The sequence below is a fragment of the Pimephales promelas genome, chromosome 24, assembly GCF_988280905.1.
Source record: "Pimephales promelas chromosome 24, fPimPro1.hap1.1, whole genome shotgun sequence".
In the NCBI taxonomy this organism is placed as follows: Eukaryota; Metazoa; Chordata; class Actinopteri; order Cypriniformes; family Leuciscidae; genus Pimephales; species Pimephales promelas.
Window position 1 is genome coordinate 10885271 of NC_142792.1, and position 18065 is coordinate 10903335.

Here is an 18065-nt window from a genome sequence, read left to right on the forward strand (position 1 = left end):
TTTAATCACCCCACTCTTATTTCACCGTCTTAGTCCGACTAACTCCAACTCTGACTGTTCTTCTTTTTCTTACAGTCTTCTGTTTTTCACTTTCTAACATGATCCTCTTATAGTGACCTGCTTTTCAATTCGCTCAGAAACTCTCAAACTCAAATCTCAGTTACATCTCTATCTCTCTCTCTCTCTCTCTCTCTCTCTCTCTCTCTCTCTCTCTCTCTCTCTCTCTCTTATAAATATTTTCTCTGTCTGTCTCACTCACATTCACTGGTTTTCTCTGTAGTCTTGGACTCAGAGTTGCACCAGCCGCACTGTTAAAAGTTGGAGACGTCTCCCAACACATTGGATTCTTGTAAATTTGACAGGTTTTCTTTTTATAAGCGTAGCTGTTCATGGTGATTATTCTGTTGAATTCAGTTCACTATTCATCATGTTTATCCGCTTCTATTGTCTGGTTCTTTTCTGGATTGATAAAGCTGTGTGAATCAGAGATGTAGGTCTGCAGTTGTTAAAAGGGTTATAGATTTAGTTTAAACAATTTTGCTGTATTTTTCTTCTGTCAAAAGCTATTTTTCTAGTTTTCTTGCATTTTTTAGAGTCCAGTGAACATGAAGACAAGAGTACAGACGCCTCAGGAGAGATGCCCACCACATGCCCCTCTGAGACTTCCACAGATGCCCCTAAAGAAGAGACAGAACCACCAAAATCGCCTCCCAAACTGGATGAGAATGACGAGCTGGGTCCGCTGCCAGATAACTGGGAGATGGCTTACACTGAAAAAGGAGAAGTGTACTTCATTGAGTGAGTATCTCTATCCATCTGTGTATATATATATATATATATATGTATTTTAAAGGTGCGTTCAGAAAAAAAAAAATTTACATGCAGAAAGGTGATTTAAGTAACTTTAAAAATGGCATGGTTGTTGGTGCCAGACGGGATGGGTGTTTCAGAAGCTGCTGATCTACTGGTATTTTCATGCACAATCATTTCTAGGGTTTACAGAGAACGATTTCTGCTGCGTCATTCAGATGTTAGGATCAGAATTGAGTGTAAACAACACGAAAACATGGATCCATCCTGTCTTGTCTCAAAGGTTAAGGCTACTGCTGGTGGTCTAATGGTGTGAGGGATATTTTCTGTGCCCCTTAAATAGCCTACCAGAGTATTGTTGTTGGCCATGTCCATCCAGTTATGACCATTGTGTCTCTCTTCTGAGGGCTATTTCCAGCAGGATAACTCACCATGTCTCAAAGCTTAGTGCATTCCTCCTAGAGAAACTTTTTGTTGTCTACAGTAGCAGTAGAAACAGCTCTGAGATCCGTGGCAGATAGGTAGACTCGCTTGTCTCGGTGAAGGGACTCGACTGACGGCAATCTGCCAAGGCCAGAGAAGTTGCAGCCTGGGGCAAAAAGATGGTGCACCTTTGATGTGCTCGCTGTCTATGACACTCCACACTTCACTTCTGCCCTTGTGTGTCTTCATCCCTGGTTTCTCTTACTGTTTCATTCCCCCCTTATAGAAAAGAAAATTAATTTTTATCTAAAAGCGTATCAAAGGACAATCTATTGGCACAGTGCATTTCCACAGCTTATGTTCGGTTGCTTTGGGAGTTTGAATGTGACTGAATGCATTTACAGAGACATTTTGTCATGATTAATATGGTCCAGCATGAGTGTGTGCGTGTGCGTGGTGAGAGATAGACATATGGAGAAGTGTCTACAGTTTGAGAATTAAAGCCGCTCCGTCTGTGAGGGAGATCGAGAAAAACAAGGCGCCATTGGCTGCTTGACAACTCCATTAAATCCCCAATAGTCACACTGTGTGGGCCAGTTCAAACTGTGTGTGTGAGTGTGGATGTTGTGTTGTGCTGTGTCGTGTTACATGAAGCAGTGACAGACTGCTCTCGCGTCATTCAGATTCAGTCATATTTAGCTTCTGTCATGAACGATACAACAGAAAATAAGTACTATCCCTGTGGAAAAGAAGTACTGTACAGTCACAGTTTGAAAATTGAACACGCACACTAGCTATCAACAAGAGACAAAAATCAAATATATAGAAAAGCAAGTGAAGTGTATAAATATATGAGCAATATCACACGAGTAGGAGTGCAAACAAATTCTCAGGGAGGAATTTTGCTATTGTATGCCCTGACGTTTTTTTTAAATCTTTGAAAACACATTTTTCTTCTTTCCTTTTGAATACATTTTCAAATATAGATATATGATTTTAAGTTTTTGTATCGTATTTATTGGTATTTATAGAATGTTATATTGTGATTGAATGTGTACTGTAAAGCAAATTAAAAAAGTAAAGGTTCAACTCCTGTTGTTTTTTTAAATGTGCTCTATAAATAAAGGCTGAGTTGAGTTGAGTTTTTTTTAGTTGAGTTGAGTTTATGAGTTGAGTTTTTGAGTTGAGCTGAGTTGAGTTTTTGAGTTGTTGTCTTTTTTGAGTTGAGTTGAGTTTTTGAGTTGAGTCGAGTTTTTGAGTTGAGTCGAGTTTTTTGAGTTGAGTTTTTGAGTTGAGCTGAGTTGAGTTTTGAGTCGAGTTGAGTTTTTGAGTTGAGCTGAGTTGAGTTTTGAGTTGAGCTGAGTTGAGTTTTGAGTTGAGTTGAGTTTTTTGAGTTGAGTTTTTGAGTTGAGCTGAGTTGAGTTTTGAGTTGAGATGAGTTTTTTGAGTTGAGTTGAGTTTTTGAGCTGTGTTGAGTTGAGTTTTTCAGTTGAGTCGAGTTTTTTTGAGTTGAGCTGAGTTGAGTTTTTTGAGTAGAGTTGAGTTTCTTTGAGTTGAGTTGAGAGTTGAGTTTTTGAGTTGAGTTTTTTAGTTAGTAAATTTTTTTGAGTTGAGTTTTTGAATTGAGTTGAGTAAATGCATAGTATGCATGAACAAAAATGCTTCTTGCTAAATTTGTCAGTATTTCATACATTTCTAATACAATATAAGAATGGGAAGCATTTTTTAGCGTTGCTGTTAAGCATCATGCCAAGTTGGAGTATGATCAGACATTTATTTAAATTGTATTATTAATTTGTGTTTACGTCGCTCAAATAGCACGATTAGTGAGCTATACAGTGAAGCCAGTATCCAAGCAACACACAAGTGACCAATCCTGAGTGGAGACGTCACTGTACGCATTCTACCAATAGGGTTCGGTATAGTTAGCCAACCATGCTGAGAATTTTAAGCTGAGAACAGTTTGTAATTGTCCCATGTATTACGCCCCAAATCTAGGCGAAATCGGAAAACCTTTAAGAGGCGTAATACATAATGTTGGGTTGTGGTATGGAATTCCAGCAATGTATCACTCCGGTCGATAATCAAACAAATTACACAAAATTAAGCAGAAAAGATAATACATTTATTTCAGAAATAACAAGTGAAATAAAGAGCATCTCTCCAGGGTGTCCCAAAGGCCAAAATAAAAATACATAAAAAAAACAGAACAAATATAAAAAGAAAAAAGGAGAGAATTAAAAGGATGTGTTGTTAGACATACAGAAGATAGGTTCAGATGTTACACCATGGATGCACTTAATCAAATCTGACATCACTAAATTTGATCATCGGCCGGAGGAGTGATTCCAGAGCTCTCAACCCGAATACAACCGAACCAACAATGAGCTCCTCGAGGAGTGCCAGCAGCGCCCTTATAAAGACCACGCCCCGACTGGACAACCAATGGCATTCGTACATCCCATCATTGCAACCTATTAGAAATCTGACAAACAAAACAAAAAGAGAGAAGAGGAACAAAGAGCAATAGAGAAAACAATCTACATAAACACAGGTCGTAACACGTGTTGTACCAGGCTCAAGTGGAAACATAAGCGTTCCTTAACGTTCTTAGAACCGTTCGGCCCGACGGTGGAAAAGCGGCTTGAGTTGAGCTTATGCAAGAAATGCGGGTTCTAACCTGACCTGCAACATCTTCCGATTCCATTCTTTTTTTTTTGTACATAAAAAAAATGTATCAAAATCTAGCTTCCACTTTGACCAATGAAAATAAAAAACAAACTTTCCCATGTTTTGCCAAAAATACAAATAAATTGTGTATAAGTCTGCTGTCATGGTTGGGTAAAAGAGGGAATATGTGGACTGCTTATACTTCACAGCCAACTCAATGAAACTGTAACATTAATTAGTGTAATTGGCTAATTAACAAGATGTAGTGTGAACATCTAATGTTGAATGAAATAAAGAAGATATAGAGAAAATATAAACATTTTAATTAGAATGTCTCCCACATTTGCGTCATCAGTTGCCGCAGTCATATTGGTTCTTCTTAGATGACCGTCATAGAGCAGTCACGCCGCAGGACTATGACTCAACATTTCAGATACTGTCGGAACTTTGTTTTAGGCTAAGATTCATTGCAAAGGCAATTAGCTGTTGGTTAGCATGTGACACCAAAATCTGCCAGTTTTGCCAATTTTTTCAATTTGATTCCTGAAACTGTGTACTAAACTGTTTAATGAAATCTCTGCTCATGTTCAGTTCTCCTCCCTCATACAGTAAGTTAGTCGCATCTTCCTCGACATCTCTCTCCTCCTCCTCTCGTTCTTGCCGTGCTAATGAGAAGCTTACAGCTAATTAAAAGTATCGATTGCCGTTTTGTTAAGCTAAACTTTTTTCTCACCATCGTTTAGAGATGAGGTCTCCTGAGACTTCATTTCAGTCTCTCTCGTCTCCTCAGTGTGATGATTTACAGTAGCAGCTTGCAGAACTCTCTTCTCCCTCTCTTTCTCTTCATCCCTTTCCCTTTCTGCTCCATTTCTCTCCTCTCCAGCCACAATACGAAGACGACGTCCTGGTTGGACCCCCGGCTTGCGAAGAAAGCGAAGCCCCCTGAAGAATGCAAAGAGAACGGTTAGTGTTTGTCTTTCATTTCTTTCTATACATTATGACTCTGTTTGCTTTAGTCTCCACATGGTGCAAGCTAAAGACAAATGTTTAAATCTACTGAAATAAAGCAACTAGACACAAGAGGCTGTTTTAGTAATTTGACCACAGTTATGAAGTGTTATTAAATAAGGTGTGAAGCAGAAATGGGTTGTTGATTTCATAAAAGTCTGATCTGATAAAAGATGTTCCTCAAATTCTTCCATCAAGTTCATTAGTCTATCTGCAGGCGGTTTATGATTGCCAAGCAATGCAACAGCCAAAGATCTTTTTTTATAACTTGATGTATTTATGCACAGTTCAGAGGGATTATCTGTTACTACAGTTTAGAATATGTCAGTATGTTTCTTTCGTTTACTTCATTCATACGTCAAGCATCACTTCTATGATGATAAAATCATGCAGCTTTTTGAGGAGATAAGTGCTATTGGTTTTCAAAGCAACTGAACAATTGTGTTTGGCAGACAATAAAACAAGTTAAATAATCCTGTAAAGAAAAAGACAAGAATATTGTGAAGCAGAAGTAGCCAATATTGATACCATCTTGCAGTTTAGCGCCAACCCTAATGAAACACACCTGAACCAGATAATACACGTGTTCAGGATTACTTAAAAATAACAAGCAGGTGTGTTGGAGCAAGGTTGGAGCTGAAGTATACAGAACCCTGCTCTTGGTTGGCTACCTTTTTTTATAGAGACTTAAAGCTTAAAAATGCTGCCTTCGGGATGATGCGTTCCAAGGTAAGAAGCCATCAAGGCACATCCAAATGTAATGTTAGCTTCACTTCCTGTCTCCTGAGATTCCTACATCTGATAGATTTTTGAAGGCAGCCTTTGATATCCCACAATCCTGTACTTTTTACTTCTGTGACAGTAGAGCTAAAAAACAAAGATGGCATCTGAAAGTTGTGGTTGTTGTTGGTCAGTTTGTGTGTTTTTGACCAATGCTTTCCTCTTTGATGTCATTTCTAGCAAGAAATTACTATTGTAGTAATTAACTATTTGCTTAGTTATCACCAAAACTTGCGCTATTTTCAGTAAACCATTACACTGCCTCAGAAGTCTGTCTGATATCAGTTTCGTGAGGTCATTGTCTGCTAGGGCCGCGAGGCAACAAGTCACTACCTAAGCTTTCAGACGCAGCCTTTAGGTTAATGCTGCCTTCACGTGCTATTGGAATTATCATAACTACGAGTTTCATAGTTGGAAATCAGATGCCATCTCAAGTCATATATACTACTGGAAAATTCTTGGATCATTTTGATACCCAAGTTTCGAAAGCTATAAAGCTATAAGCTATAAACTTTAGATAAGGCGGAAGAAAAAAAATGATTGCTGTATATTCAGAAGTGACAGAACCCTGACAGAATGTTTTATACACAGCAAACATTGCACGTATTTGTCTCTGAAATGACAAAATAGCGAGGTGAATGTTTACATGGTTGTCAATGAATGGGACTCTACATTTTATTTCAAATGAAATATCTTCAAATCATTTTGGCTTTAATAAGATTTCCCCAAGAAATAGGCAAGAATAAACCTGGTGTCCTTCATGATCATTATTCTGTTGGACAACAAAGCTCTTGAATGTGACAAGTTCAAAATTCAAGTTCAAAAAGAGTGAAGTAGGAAACCAGATGAAGACAGCATAAATTCATTGACGTGGACTGGCGAGCAACCACCTATGAACCACCTAGAACACACAACCATTGCTTTAACCACCCAGAACACCCTAGAAATCAATTAGCAATGTCCTAGCTACTAACCACAACACCCTTGATCAGCAATGCTGATCATTCAGAACTAATAACCAGTTAGCAGTACCTTAGTAGCCAACCACGGCACTCTAACAAATGCAACACACACACACACAAGTGGTACACTTAGCAAGCACATAGCAATGACTTGACAATGACCCAAAACACAATAGCATGTAATGACAAGTTGTGCTACCTAGCAGTGAACTGAAAACTGCATTTTGGCCTTTTATTTACATGACAGTAGCATTTTGGAAGAGATTACACTCTTCAAAATTGCAAAATTGCATGAGTATGGTGTTCCTAATCATTCTGTTGGCGAGTGTAGCTGGCTTGGCGTGAATAATACAGCATTTTTTGTCATTTTCGTGGATCCTTGTGAACAGGGAGCAGGAACAGTGTTCACAAAGAAAAACGTTTCCGTTTTTAGTGCATCGTGCACGATCACACAATGCCATACCAACCCCCTAGAACACCCTAAAAGCTGTATAACAACACCCTAGCAACCACTGTAACTGCAACTGTACAGCAACACCACCCAGAACACACTATTAACCATTAGGAAATGCCCCAAAACATCAAGGCAGTGAATCACATATTTAGCAAGTGTAACAATCCAATTTTTCTTTTGGTTACACTCTACTTCTAGCACTTATGAGTGTGTTTGAAATGATTTTGAGCTGAAGTATCTCAAAGTGAATACGATGTTAAATTCATGATGTCTGCAAGGGTATTCACCGCTGTTATAGTTGCTGTAAGAGGATTTATTCATTACTTCAATTCATCTTCCTCTCAGTTCACACATTTGTGCGCTAAAAGCCAACTTCATGTTTGCTGTATAATCAACTGTCCCAGTCCAAGGTGCTGCTTGTTAAAATGCATGTGCGAAACAACGTGTTTCACATGTCAGCGGATTCCAGCAGTTCAAAGGCCTGTCAGCCAGCTTTGTGAAAACACTCATCACTGTGGATTTGCGCAGACGCGTGCGTTGTTGCGTAACTCGGCCGCCCTCTTTTGTTTTGGAAAATGAAGGGAAGACGCAGCTCTGGATGCAAATCAAAGTCGTCTGCTGTTTTCTTTAATACTGTCACCCTCATGTTCCTAGACTGTTTGTTTCCCCGCGTATATTTGCCGCAACACAGAGTGAAGTTTCCGTAGATATACCACAGTGTCTCTCCTGTTTACCTGTCATCTCGCCTCTCTCCCTGTGTCGATGTTTCTCTCTGATGGTACGAATTCCCTGGGTTTGCGAGTGAATGAATAAGCACAACTAAAATGTCTCTCTGTGTCTGTCGCTCGTGTTTCATTGCATTTCATCATTCCTGAAGCCGTCACTGTCAGCGAGCACCCCGGAAATTATCTAACGCGCTCACACTCGCTGTGAACAGGTTGTGATATGATTACAGAAACAGATGCATGGATGGATTGATGGATGGATGCGGCTTGATCACTTGACAGCTGTGTCAATACAGGAATTATTTTTGTTTTCTCAGTGATATTGGACAAATTAGCTAAATTAATGAACACAATGTACACGCAAAAGCCCAACAGCGTCGCATTACAACACACAGCGGTGTGTTTTTTCACTGAAATGTTTATTCATGGCCTTTGTGCATTCTTAGAAGAACGACGAAAAAGCCTAATTTTCCTCTAGCTCAATTGAGATTGGATCTGAAATGGAATATTTTGGTTCATAAACATCCCCTGATAACAGCTTTTTTATAGCAGATATTGCTTTCAGTGACTTGCATTTTCTCATGAGTAATTAGTTTAGTTGCCGTCAGAAGTGGTTTTATCTTTCACAACCGCTTAGAGTCACATAACACATAAATGTTCATTTGAAGGAACGCTGGGTTTTAGGCAAATCTATGTCTCCCTTTATCTCTCAAAAATGCTTCTAATGCTGAAGAAAGCAAACCCGTTCTCATTCATCTCAGTGGTAGTTGTTCGTCTTTAGTACGCAAGATTATGCTAATTTTGCTTCACGGCACTTCTGTAGACCATTTTTAGTGAGAAGAATTCCTGGTGAAAAACTCCATTACCCATTATTCTGCAAAGAAATCTCCACCAATCAGAGAATAGTGACGAGCAAGTCAGATTTCCCACACTCTCAAAATAGCCTACTCAAAAACAGAATGCATAATTTGCAATAAACTTCTATATACATAATCAACAACTTTAATTCACTAGTTTTATTTTCCTCCATTATTTCTAATTTGATTATATAACTCACCATGCTTCATGGGATTGAAGCCTTTTTAAGTGCACAGTCTTGTATCTCTATCTTTTCAATTGCTTTTGGCTTCAGATCAAAGTTTATAATATTGTGATTCACCTCATAGCTGGTTGGGTTAAGTCATGTATTATTACACTTTATCAAAGACTTTTTTTTAAATCTCTATGGGAAAAATGCCTCCTGAACCAAAGTCATTGAAAAGTGGGAAAGTCTCTATAGTGTGAATTGTGGTTTTTGTTTTAAATCGATGGCCATGTGTTCCAAAAAAGAGAACATTTAACCCGCAAGTATTCCTATTTTTACAAGTGTTTACAATTTTCTGGAGGACCTAGGACTCTTAACAGGGAGGAATAAATATTATGTTTATTTGGAGTATAGTTCAACTATCACGGTAAAAAATAATCCTGTAAAAAAATGGTAAACAACTGGCAGCTATGGTTTCCAGCATCATACTGTAAAAATACGACGTGTTACTGTTTTTGAAATTATCAGCTAAATACTGTATTGTCAGCTACAGTCTAAAACTTTAATTTAACAGCTATATGCTCTAACACAAAAACAGTAACACACCATAGTTATAGTATGATGCTGGCAACCACAGCTGCCAGTAGTTTACCGTTTTTTTTTTTACAGGATTATTTTTTACAGCGATTTTATTGTGCTGTATGCCCTGATATTATTAAAAGACTGCAAAACTGCCTTTTCATAACTTTTTTGATTAAAAAAAAAACAATTTATGGAAGAATCCTGGAGAACAAATTACATTTTAAAAATGTATTTTAAAAAATATGAAAACGGTTATTTTACGGTTAACATTTAAAATAACGTTTCAGTGTATTTTTTGATAAAAAATTTTTTCCCTATGAAAATGACTGAGGCACATCATGATTTTGTCCCTCAAATAAAATAAAATAAAATAAAAGATTGTTTCTTTCTTCTTGTCAATAAAAAACAACTAGCTTACCTGTCAAACAATGGCTATTACTAAAATAGTTACCAATCAATTCCCTTGTAAAATCTTTTTAAAAAATCCACCAAAGCCACTTTTTGCTCTCATGTGGCATTTGATTTTATTTAATTTTATTTTTCTAGAGCTTGTAAACATTGATTCAGCAAACCTATAAAGCTTTAGTTCTTATTGTTTTTCCCTCATACCATCTTTTGTTTCCTTCCTCTCCTCCCTTCTCTTCTCCGCCCCCCTCATTTCCGTAAAGGTCAAAGCTTTTAACAAAAAGATACTGCTGCCTGTTTTCACTGCAAAGGGCAGGCAGGGTTTTAAATAGCAAGATTATTTAAATATTGTGCAAACAAAATGCAAATATTGAAGGTAATTAGCTTGAGCTCACTGGGTAAATAGGGTGAGTTACTCTATATGTGGAGGCTACGAGATTAGTCCAAACTCTAAAATTTAGTTTTTATCACGTCACTCAATTGTTGTTGTTCCTTTTACTTTGTAAAAGTCCTCAGTTGATCCCACAGCACTCCATGACAATGGTTTGTGTGGTGTCACAGGAGAACTGGGGATTTTTATGTAATAATCTTTTCAGTCAGTGTGCTAATTTGTTTGTGTTGTGTATTTTGCCTTTTTTCTTTTCTAAACACATTTAGTTCAGCTCTATGCTCTGTTTGGGTGTCAATATCAATGATTCAATTTTCAACTGACAATGAGGCAGAGAGCTGATCTGAGAACAGCAGAATGTCTGTGGTGTCTCGCATAGTCAAGTAGACTAGTCAAGATTATGTAAAAATATAACGGGCTTCTGTCTGTATCGTCTTGACTTATTTGCTTGCTTTTTTGCTATTATACTCGTTCGCTAAGCTGAACAACCAATCAGATTTCTCCCTCTCACAGACGGCCCAACATCAATTCACGCTGAATCAAAAATAGCCACACAAAAATAATAAAATAAAATATGACGGGTGCCAACGTTGCGGAACACACCTAAAAAACAAAGCTGAAAAAACTACGTCGGACATCGCCCAACGGCCGACCCACAGCTTGGTGTGTCCCGGCCTTAAATGTTGCATTTCTGCTAATTTAACTATATTTTCAGTGGCATGACGGAAGTTATTTTTTACATAGTGAAGCCTTTACTGCAGAGCCAACTGAGGCAACAAATCAAACATCTTTTCTCTCTCAAACAAAACATTAGGAAATGTAATTAATTTGAGTGAATTGGTTTGTTCGCACGGTTCATGTGATTCAACTATCAATTCGCTGATTCGTTTACATTTGTTCATCACTGTGTTTTCGGCTCAGTTAGAACAAATGAGCATGTTTTCTGTTTGATTACTTCATTTATTAATTCATTTATTGGTGTGCATAACATTTGAATGGTGTATTTTTTTGTAATGAATAAAATAGCTGTATATTTATGCAAATACTGTCTCTTTAAATAGTATAGATGTACGCTACTTTTTGTTAGTAATTGGACAAGGGTGCACTGAAAAAAAAAAGTAAATAATTGGTATATAAATTAATAGATATTGGTATCTAGTTTTGGTATTCAAGTCAAAAATATGATTTAAACCTATAGATTAGTTTAAACAAACAACATTAATTTAAATGTGTCAAATCAAGTGAAATAGTCTTTAAGGTTAAAATGACAGGTTTGGGATTTTTTTTTTTTTTTACCATATAGCTTGATTGTAGTTGAAATGCTTTAAATTGTAATTGCATGGCTTGGCAAGCTACAGTTTCCCTGTACCCTCATGGGCATCCCTCTCTCTCTCTTTCAGTTCATTTCCTGTCAACTTTCTCTACTCTCCTGTCAAAATAAAGGCAAAACACACACACACACACACACACACACACATCCCATTACATAGCTGGCGCTGTAGGAAGAGGCACCACAGAGAATAGAGAGCATGTGACAGAAGCGTGAGCAATTTTCTCCACATTTTTTTTCTTTTTTTTTTTTTGAATACCATAGAAAGACGTTATCTGAACATATTGTTTACCAAGCCATGTTATTTTTATATTACGTTGTTTGTGTTAATGGAAATGATCTGTCTGCGTCCGTGTTCTTTAATTTGAGCATTGTCAGTAGATCATCCGCAGAATTTTCCACTCCCATCTGCACTTTTATGGGATTGTGGTCTTATGCTAATGTGTTTACTAAATCTGGCTCTATAGGTGGTTGCTGTAAAATGCTGCTCTAATATATTCAGGTCTCCAGATATGGCATGGCTCTCTCCTTCAATGTAAACCAATGGGATTTTTTCACCTACAAGGAAAAAATAATAAAAAACAATAATTTTGGAAAGTAATAATGCACTTCTTCTCAACAGGCTGCATGATTTGATATATTCATGCTCATAGCACAAATGAAAGTTTTATTGCACCCATTTAATACTTCCCTTTAAATCCTTATAAATGTTCATCCTAAAGATTGTTCTGTGGACTCGGTTGTCTTTACAAGTCCGCAGCACGGCAGTAGAGTAATACCCAACAGTGCTTTGATCTGTGTGTGTGCGTGCATGCGTGTGTGTTTTAACCAGATTAAGTGAGAACATCACACACTCGGTCACTTGTAATTAACAAAGTTGTGTGTGATGTACACAGAGTCTGTTTTTTCAGCCTGCTCGACACTTCTGAATGTATGATGTGTGTGTGTGTGTGTGCTTGTAATTACGCTGTGTTTCCTTGACACTTTCGTCTGAAGCTCAGCGTGTGTGCATGCTATATGGAGCGTGTGTATTCGTGTGTGGAAGCGTATGTGTATGTTTTAGTCTAAGTATTAATAATACAATTTCATCCGAATGACAGTCTCTCTGACCAATTAATTGTAAATCGTATTATAAATGGAGTGACACTAGCTCTGTGCACCCTACTTTATTAAGCAACAGGGAATGATAGGATAGACAGTGAAAATAGCATATTCTCAGGAAATGGTGCTATTTATGCTAATACTATATGTTAAGAATATTATTTGTTTACTAAATAATTTATTTCATTTGAAACGTTTACTTCAAAATTGTGGAAATATAAGAATATAAGAATCTATCTATCTATCTGTCTGTCTGTCTATCTATCTATCTATCTATCTATCTATCTATCTATCTATCTATCTATCTATCTATCTGTCTGTCTGTCTGTCTGTCTGTCTGTCTGTCTGTCTGTCTGTCTGTCTGTCTGTCTGTCTGTCTGTCTGTCTGTCTGTCTGTCTGTCTGTCTGTCTGTCTGTCTATCTACCTACCTACCTACCTACCTACCTATCTATCTATCTATCTATCTATCTATCTATCTATCTATCTATCTATCTATCTATCTATCTATCTATCTATCTATCTATCTATCTATCTATCTGTCTGTCTGTCTGTCTGTCTGTCTGTCTGTCTGTCTGTCTGTCTGTATTCAGAATTGTCTTAATTAGCATATAGCATCACAAACATTATTGTGTTTTGTACCAAGAACAATTTCTCTCTTATAAAACTTTTTTTCCTCTAACTAATAAGATGTCTGAAAATCAGACCATTATTTTTAAAAGCAGGAATGTCACATCTATGGAGGTGAACAAAAAGTACAAGGACAAAGATAAATTCTGCAATTTTCAGAAATGTGTTTAGAACAAAAAAAATGCAGATGGTGAAAGCACAATATTTTAATTTCAATGAAAGCAACTTTTTTTTTTTACTCTGCATAACCCATTAAAATGTCATGGTGATGAATGGAGACCTGCAAATTATATGATATTGTGAAAGACTGTGACAAATGTTTAAGAATAAAAAGAATGCTTTATTTTAAGTTATTTCGCATTTGTACACTACGTCTTTCAAATAATAATGTGAAGCAAAGTTTTCTGTTAAAGCTACACTGTTTTAGCATATTCTTAGCTAAAAACACTTAGTTCTTTCAAAAATATATGTGCTCATTAATGTATATTTACTTCGTTCAAGTAATAAAGTTTTCTCGTGAGTGTATAATATGCCATTGAAAATACATACGGGTAAGGGTTTCTAATGTCGGTCGCCATGTTGCCCCTCCATCTTGAAAGTACATTAGCCAAAGAGGGACATAATTCAAGCTTCGCCTTTCGCGTTTACGTTTGAGGTAACACTCGGACGAGGTTGAACTGGAAACCATGTTAATATTGGACTACATTGGCCACCGTAGGAGCACGAAATCGGAATTGAGAGGAACAGAAACTAAAATTCACTGGATGGTCATATACCTTTTCACCACTAGATAGGGGTAAAAATCACACAGTGTAGCTTTAATTACCTCAGTAAGTTATGGGGACACTTAATGTCCAAATGGCACCCTTTTCAGATAAAGACCCAATATATCGTAATGAAAGAAATTAAGACTCTTCTCTACTACAACATCTAGCTTTGAATTATTTATTGTTTGTTTTTCAGAGCTTCCTTATGGCTGGGAGAAAATCGATGACCCTATTTATGGAACCTACTATGTTGAGTAAGTCCAACTGCTTGAGTTAACATACACACACACACACTTTAATGGCACTATGGCTCATTTTCTCACAGCTATGTGTTAATTGGTTATATAGCTGCTGCGCCATGCTCGTGACGAAAAACAGATGCTCCGGTGTTTCCTAATTCAGTTTGCAGTGTTTGCGTGTGTGTGTGCCATCATTTTTCTTGCTTAATGCACAGTCTGGGGTGAGGTGGAACTATTTATAGTATGGCTTGCTTGGCTACTCTTCCTCCCAGGACAGAGGAGAACAGCAAGCCTAGAGCCAATAATGCAGCTGTTGTATCATGTGGATCATAAAAGCAGCACTGCATCCTCGCCTGGTGTCCTCAGATGGGATTATGGAACTTCATGTCTTTGAACTGTAATCATAAAGAATCGGTCTATCTAACAACCTGCTTTGTTGGGTATTTATTATCAATGCTTATTATACTTTAAATTATATATAATAAACATTGATAATATATATTTTGTATATACAGTATATATAATTTCAATTGTGCTGCTGTTACGTGAATTTCCCCTTTGGGTGTTGAGTTGAACTTATCTTTCTTTATCTTATCTACTCAAATATTTTCTTGGAAATCTGTCTGTCTGTCTGTCTGTCTGTCTGTCTGTCTGTCTATCTATCTATCTATCTATCTATCTATCTATCTATCTATCTATCTATCTGTCTATGTCTGTCTGTCTGTCTGTCTGTCTGTCTATCTGTCTATGTCTATCTGTCTATGTCTATCTGTCTATGTCTATCTATCTATCTATCTATCTATCTATCTGTCTGTCTGTCTGTCTGTCTGTCTGTCTGTCTGTCTGTCTGTCTGTCTGTCTGTCTGTCTATCTGTCTGTCTGTCTGTCTGTCTGTCTATCTGTCTATCTATCTATCTATCTATCTATCTATCTATCTGTCTATCTATCTGTCTGTCTGTCTGTCTGTCTGTCTGTCTATCCTTCTGTCTGTCTGTCTGTCTTTATCTTCTATCATCTGTCTGTCTGTATGTCTATCTTCTATCATCTGTCTGTCTGTCTGTCTTTCTATCTTCTATCATCTGTCTGTCTGTCTGTCTGTCTGTCTGTCTGTCTGTCCTGTTTCCATAATGCAATATGTATTATTGTGAACCAGATGGTTTTTTTTTTTTTTTGGGTTTTTTTTTTATTTTATTTTTTTACTTATTTCTCAAGTAACAAGAGTTATTATTTAAATACTTTTTGTCTAATATATGGAAAGGAAGAAAGGCCCATCCTCAGTAGTAATGGTACAATTGTGGGTTTTATGTTGTGGAAGATGACAGCTGAGTAGATCAGAAGCTGCATCTGGTGTGAAATGACTGTAATTTACTATAAATCTGTGTCTAGTGGCTTTTTAGAGGAGACACTTAACAAGAACATTATGCATAAAGCTTATCATTTGTATTTGTGTTGTGTGTGTATTTTCTGGTTAAATGAGACATCACTTTACCCTTTACAGTCGGTATTAAATAGAACCAAGCCAGAACCAATTCCAAGACTGCATGGTTTCTACTTTGCCAAACCTTTGCTTAATGTGCAATAAGAAAGTGTAGAATTGATGTAAGCTAAACCGAGAGGGACAGTACTAGGAACAAATTCCATTTGCTCATTATACTTTGATCTGTTGAATTAATTTCAAGCTTTAGACCTCAAAAGAAATCTAAAACCAATGTCCTCAAAATTGACCTTGCATAGTCTTGGCACAAAGCTGCAATTACAAATGCCACGTCGATACAAGAAAGCATTACCTCTTTTCAACAGAATGTCTTTTAATGGGGCCTAATTGTCTTTGTACTTTCAAATGGCATGGTTTTCAACAGTGCTTTTTAAACAGATTGAATTAACTCTGACAGCAAGTGTTGTACAGACCGTCAAAAGAGCCATTTTTCTTCCAGATCAGAGGATGCTCTCATTACTGTCTGATTTCATTCTTACATCACTCTTTAAAAAAAAAAAAGATAAAGACTAACTGATTTTTCTGTTTTTCTCAATGACCACAGCTTGTTTGATTTAAAATTACTTGTTAAAATGTATTCAAATTAACACTCATGCTTTTTCTTGTATAGTGCATAGCATTTAATGGCTTGTTTCAGTATTTGTTTGCTGGGGGTGGACAATTCTTGGGTGGGCAAAATGATTTGCATTGATCAACCATGAGAAATTGTACAGATTGTACAGATCAAGTTTTCAAAGTGCACAAAGCAAGGGACCAATGGCATAACTTCATGTATGCTTCATTAATATTGATAGGTCATTACCACTCCCACGCATAAACCTCTTCTGACAAAAAAACTGTCATACAAAGTATAAATTAATGTTGTGTTTTATGTTAAGGATTAGGCAGAATCATTTTCACATCATTTCGAAGCCAGGACTCAAAGCGACAACATCCATTAGTCAAGTCTTGTGGACACATATTTAGTATGTGTTTTGTGGTCTTATTTCAGCAACTTTCATTTTAAAACTTCTTACTAACCATGTATAAACATTATTCTCTAAATGTACATACATGTTGCTCACATATGATGGTAGCCCCGTTTGTGCTATATAGAGTGAATTTACACCTTTGCCATTAACATGTTTATAAATAACTAAAAAAAGCACAGATGTCAGTGCATGTCAAAACATCCCAAGGACCCCAAATACACCTTGGTCCCCAGGGGGTTAATAGCCAGTTACTGATATGGAATGTGCCATGTATGCATTGCATGCAAGTTTAGTGAAATAATTAATCCGAGATGGAGTCAACAGTGTTTATTATAAATATATTTCATTCAATACCAAATATCAATGATTTTTGGTTGTAAAACAAAGGGTTTTGATACAGTTTTTGCTTGCCATTTGTTGGCCAATATAAAATCTGTGTCCTGAAGCGAAATTAGTTGCTTTTGAGTACCTTTAGCATAAGGCTGGAACACACTACATGAATTTTGTGAATATTTTTGCTAGTCAATGCTAGTTGCCAAAAGTCAGTGCCATTCTGCAGATATTGGGCAGTCAGAGTTGATATGTTTTATAAAATAGCTGCTTTCATAGGTATAGTGGACTATGGTATCCCAAATTTGTTACTTATTATGAGGTTCCATTTCAGTTAAAATGCTCCCTAAAAAGGCAGTAGTCAGTAAGGCAGAACGCTAGGTGGCTCATATATTGAATAGTCATGTATTTTCAAGTAGCCAAGAAATAAACTTGAATGAATCTCTATTTGTGGTTTTCTGATTGCAGTCACATAAACCGAAGGACTCAGTTTGAGAACCCAGTTTTAGAGGCCAAGAGAAGACTGCAACAGCAGCAGCAGATGCAGAGTCAGGGCTTGTCCTCTCTCCCCCTACCTACAGTCTACAGAGGTAAAGTATTACTGATATCTTAAAAATTCCCTGAGGAATTTTAAGGTGTAGTACTTGTGCAAACCTGGATAAACATTGTGGTTCCCAACCATCTTAGGCACACCGATGACATCATAATAACACTTATCTTCTCTCCATGCGATGGCATGTTTAACATCAAATCTGTTGGGATTGCTGATTGAGGCTTGGTGTTCATGACTATTATTATATTTCTCTTATGAGCTCAGTGTCTGTCTCCATAGAAACATCTAAGCTCGTTGTCTTTTGTGGTGTACCCTCTGTGAGTGAACTTATTGTTAAGCATATTACTTTCTTACAGCCAGACCAAATAAATCATTCAGACTGGCTTTGTGTAATTATTATGAACCTTTTTATAAGATGTA

General features: G+C 37.0%; 1 protein-coding gene across 13 annotated transcripts in view; it reads left to right on the forward strand.

Moving 5' to 3' along the window:
* magi2a (membrane associated guanylate kinase, WW and PDZ domain containing 2a) overlaps window positions 1-18065 on the forward strand; it is a 197158-nt gene that overhangs the window by 117285 nt on the left and 61808 nt on the right. For all 13 annotated transcript variants that reach the window (XM_089127201.1, XM_089127205.1, XM_089127202.1 and 10 more), the window contains exons 5-8: window positions 594-798; window positions 4787-4866; window positions 14254-14311; window positions 17561-17682. In XM_089127201.1, coding sequence (XP_088983327.1) covers window positions 594-798; window positions 4787-4866; window positions 14254-14311; window positions 17561-17682 — 465 coding nt within the window. The remainder of the gene's footprint in view (window positions 1-593; window positions 799-4786; window positions 4867-14253; window positions 14312-17560; window positions 17683-18065) is intronic.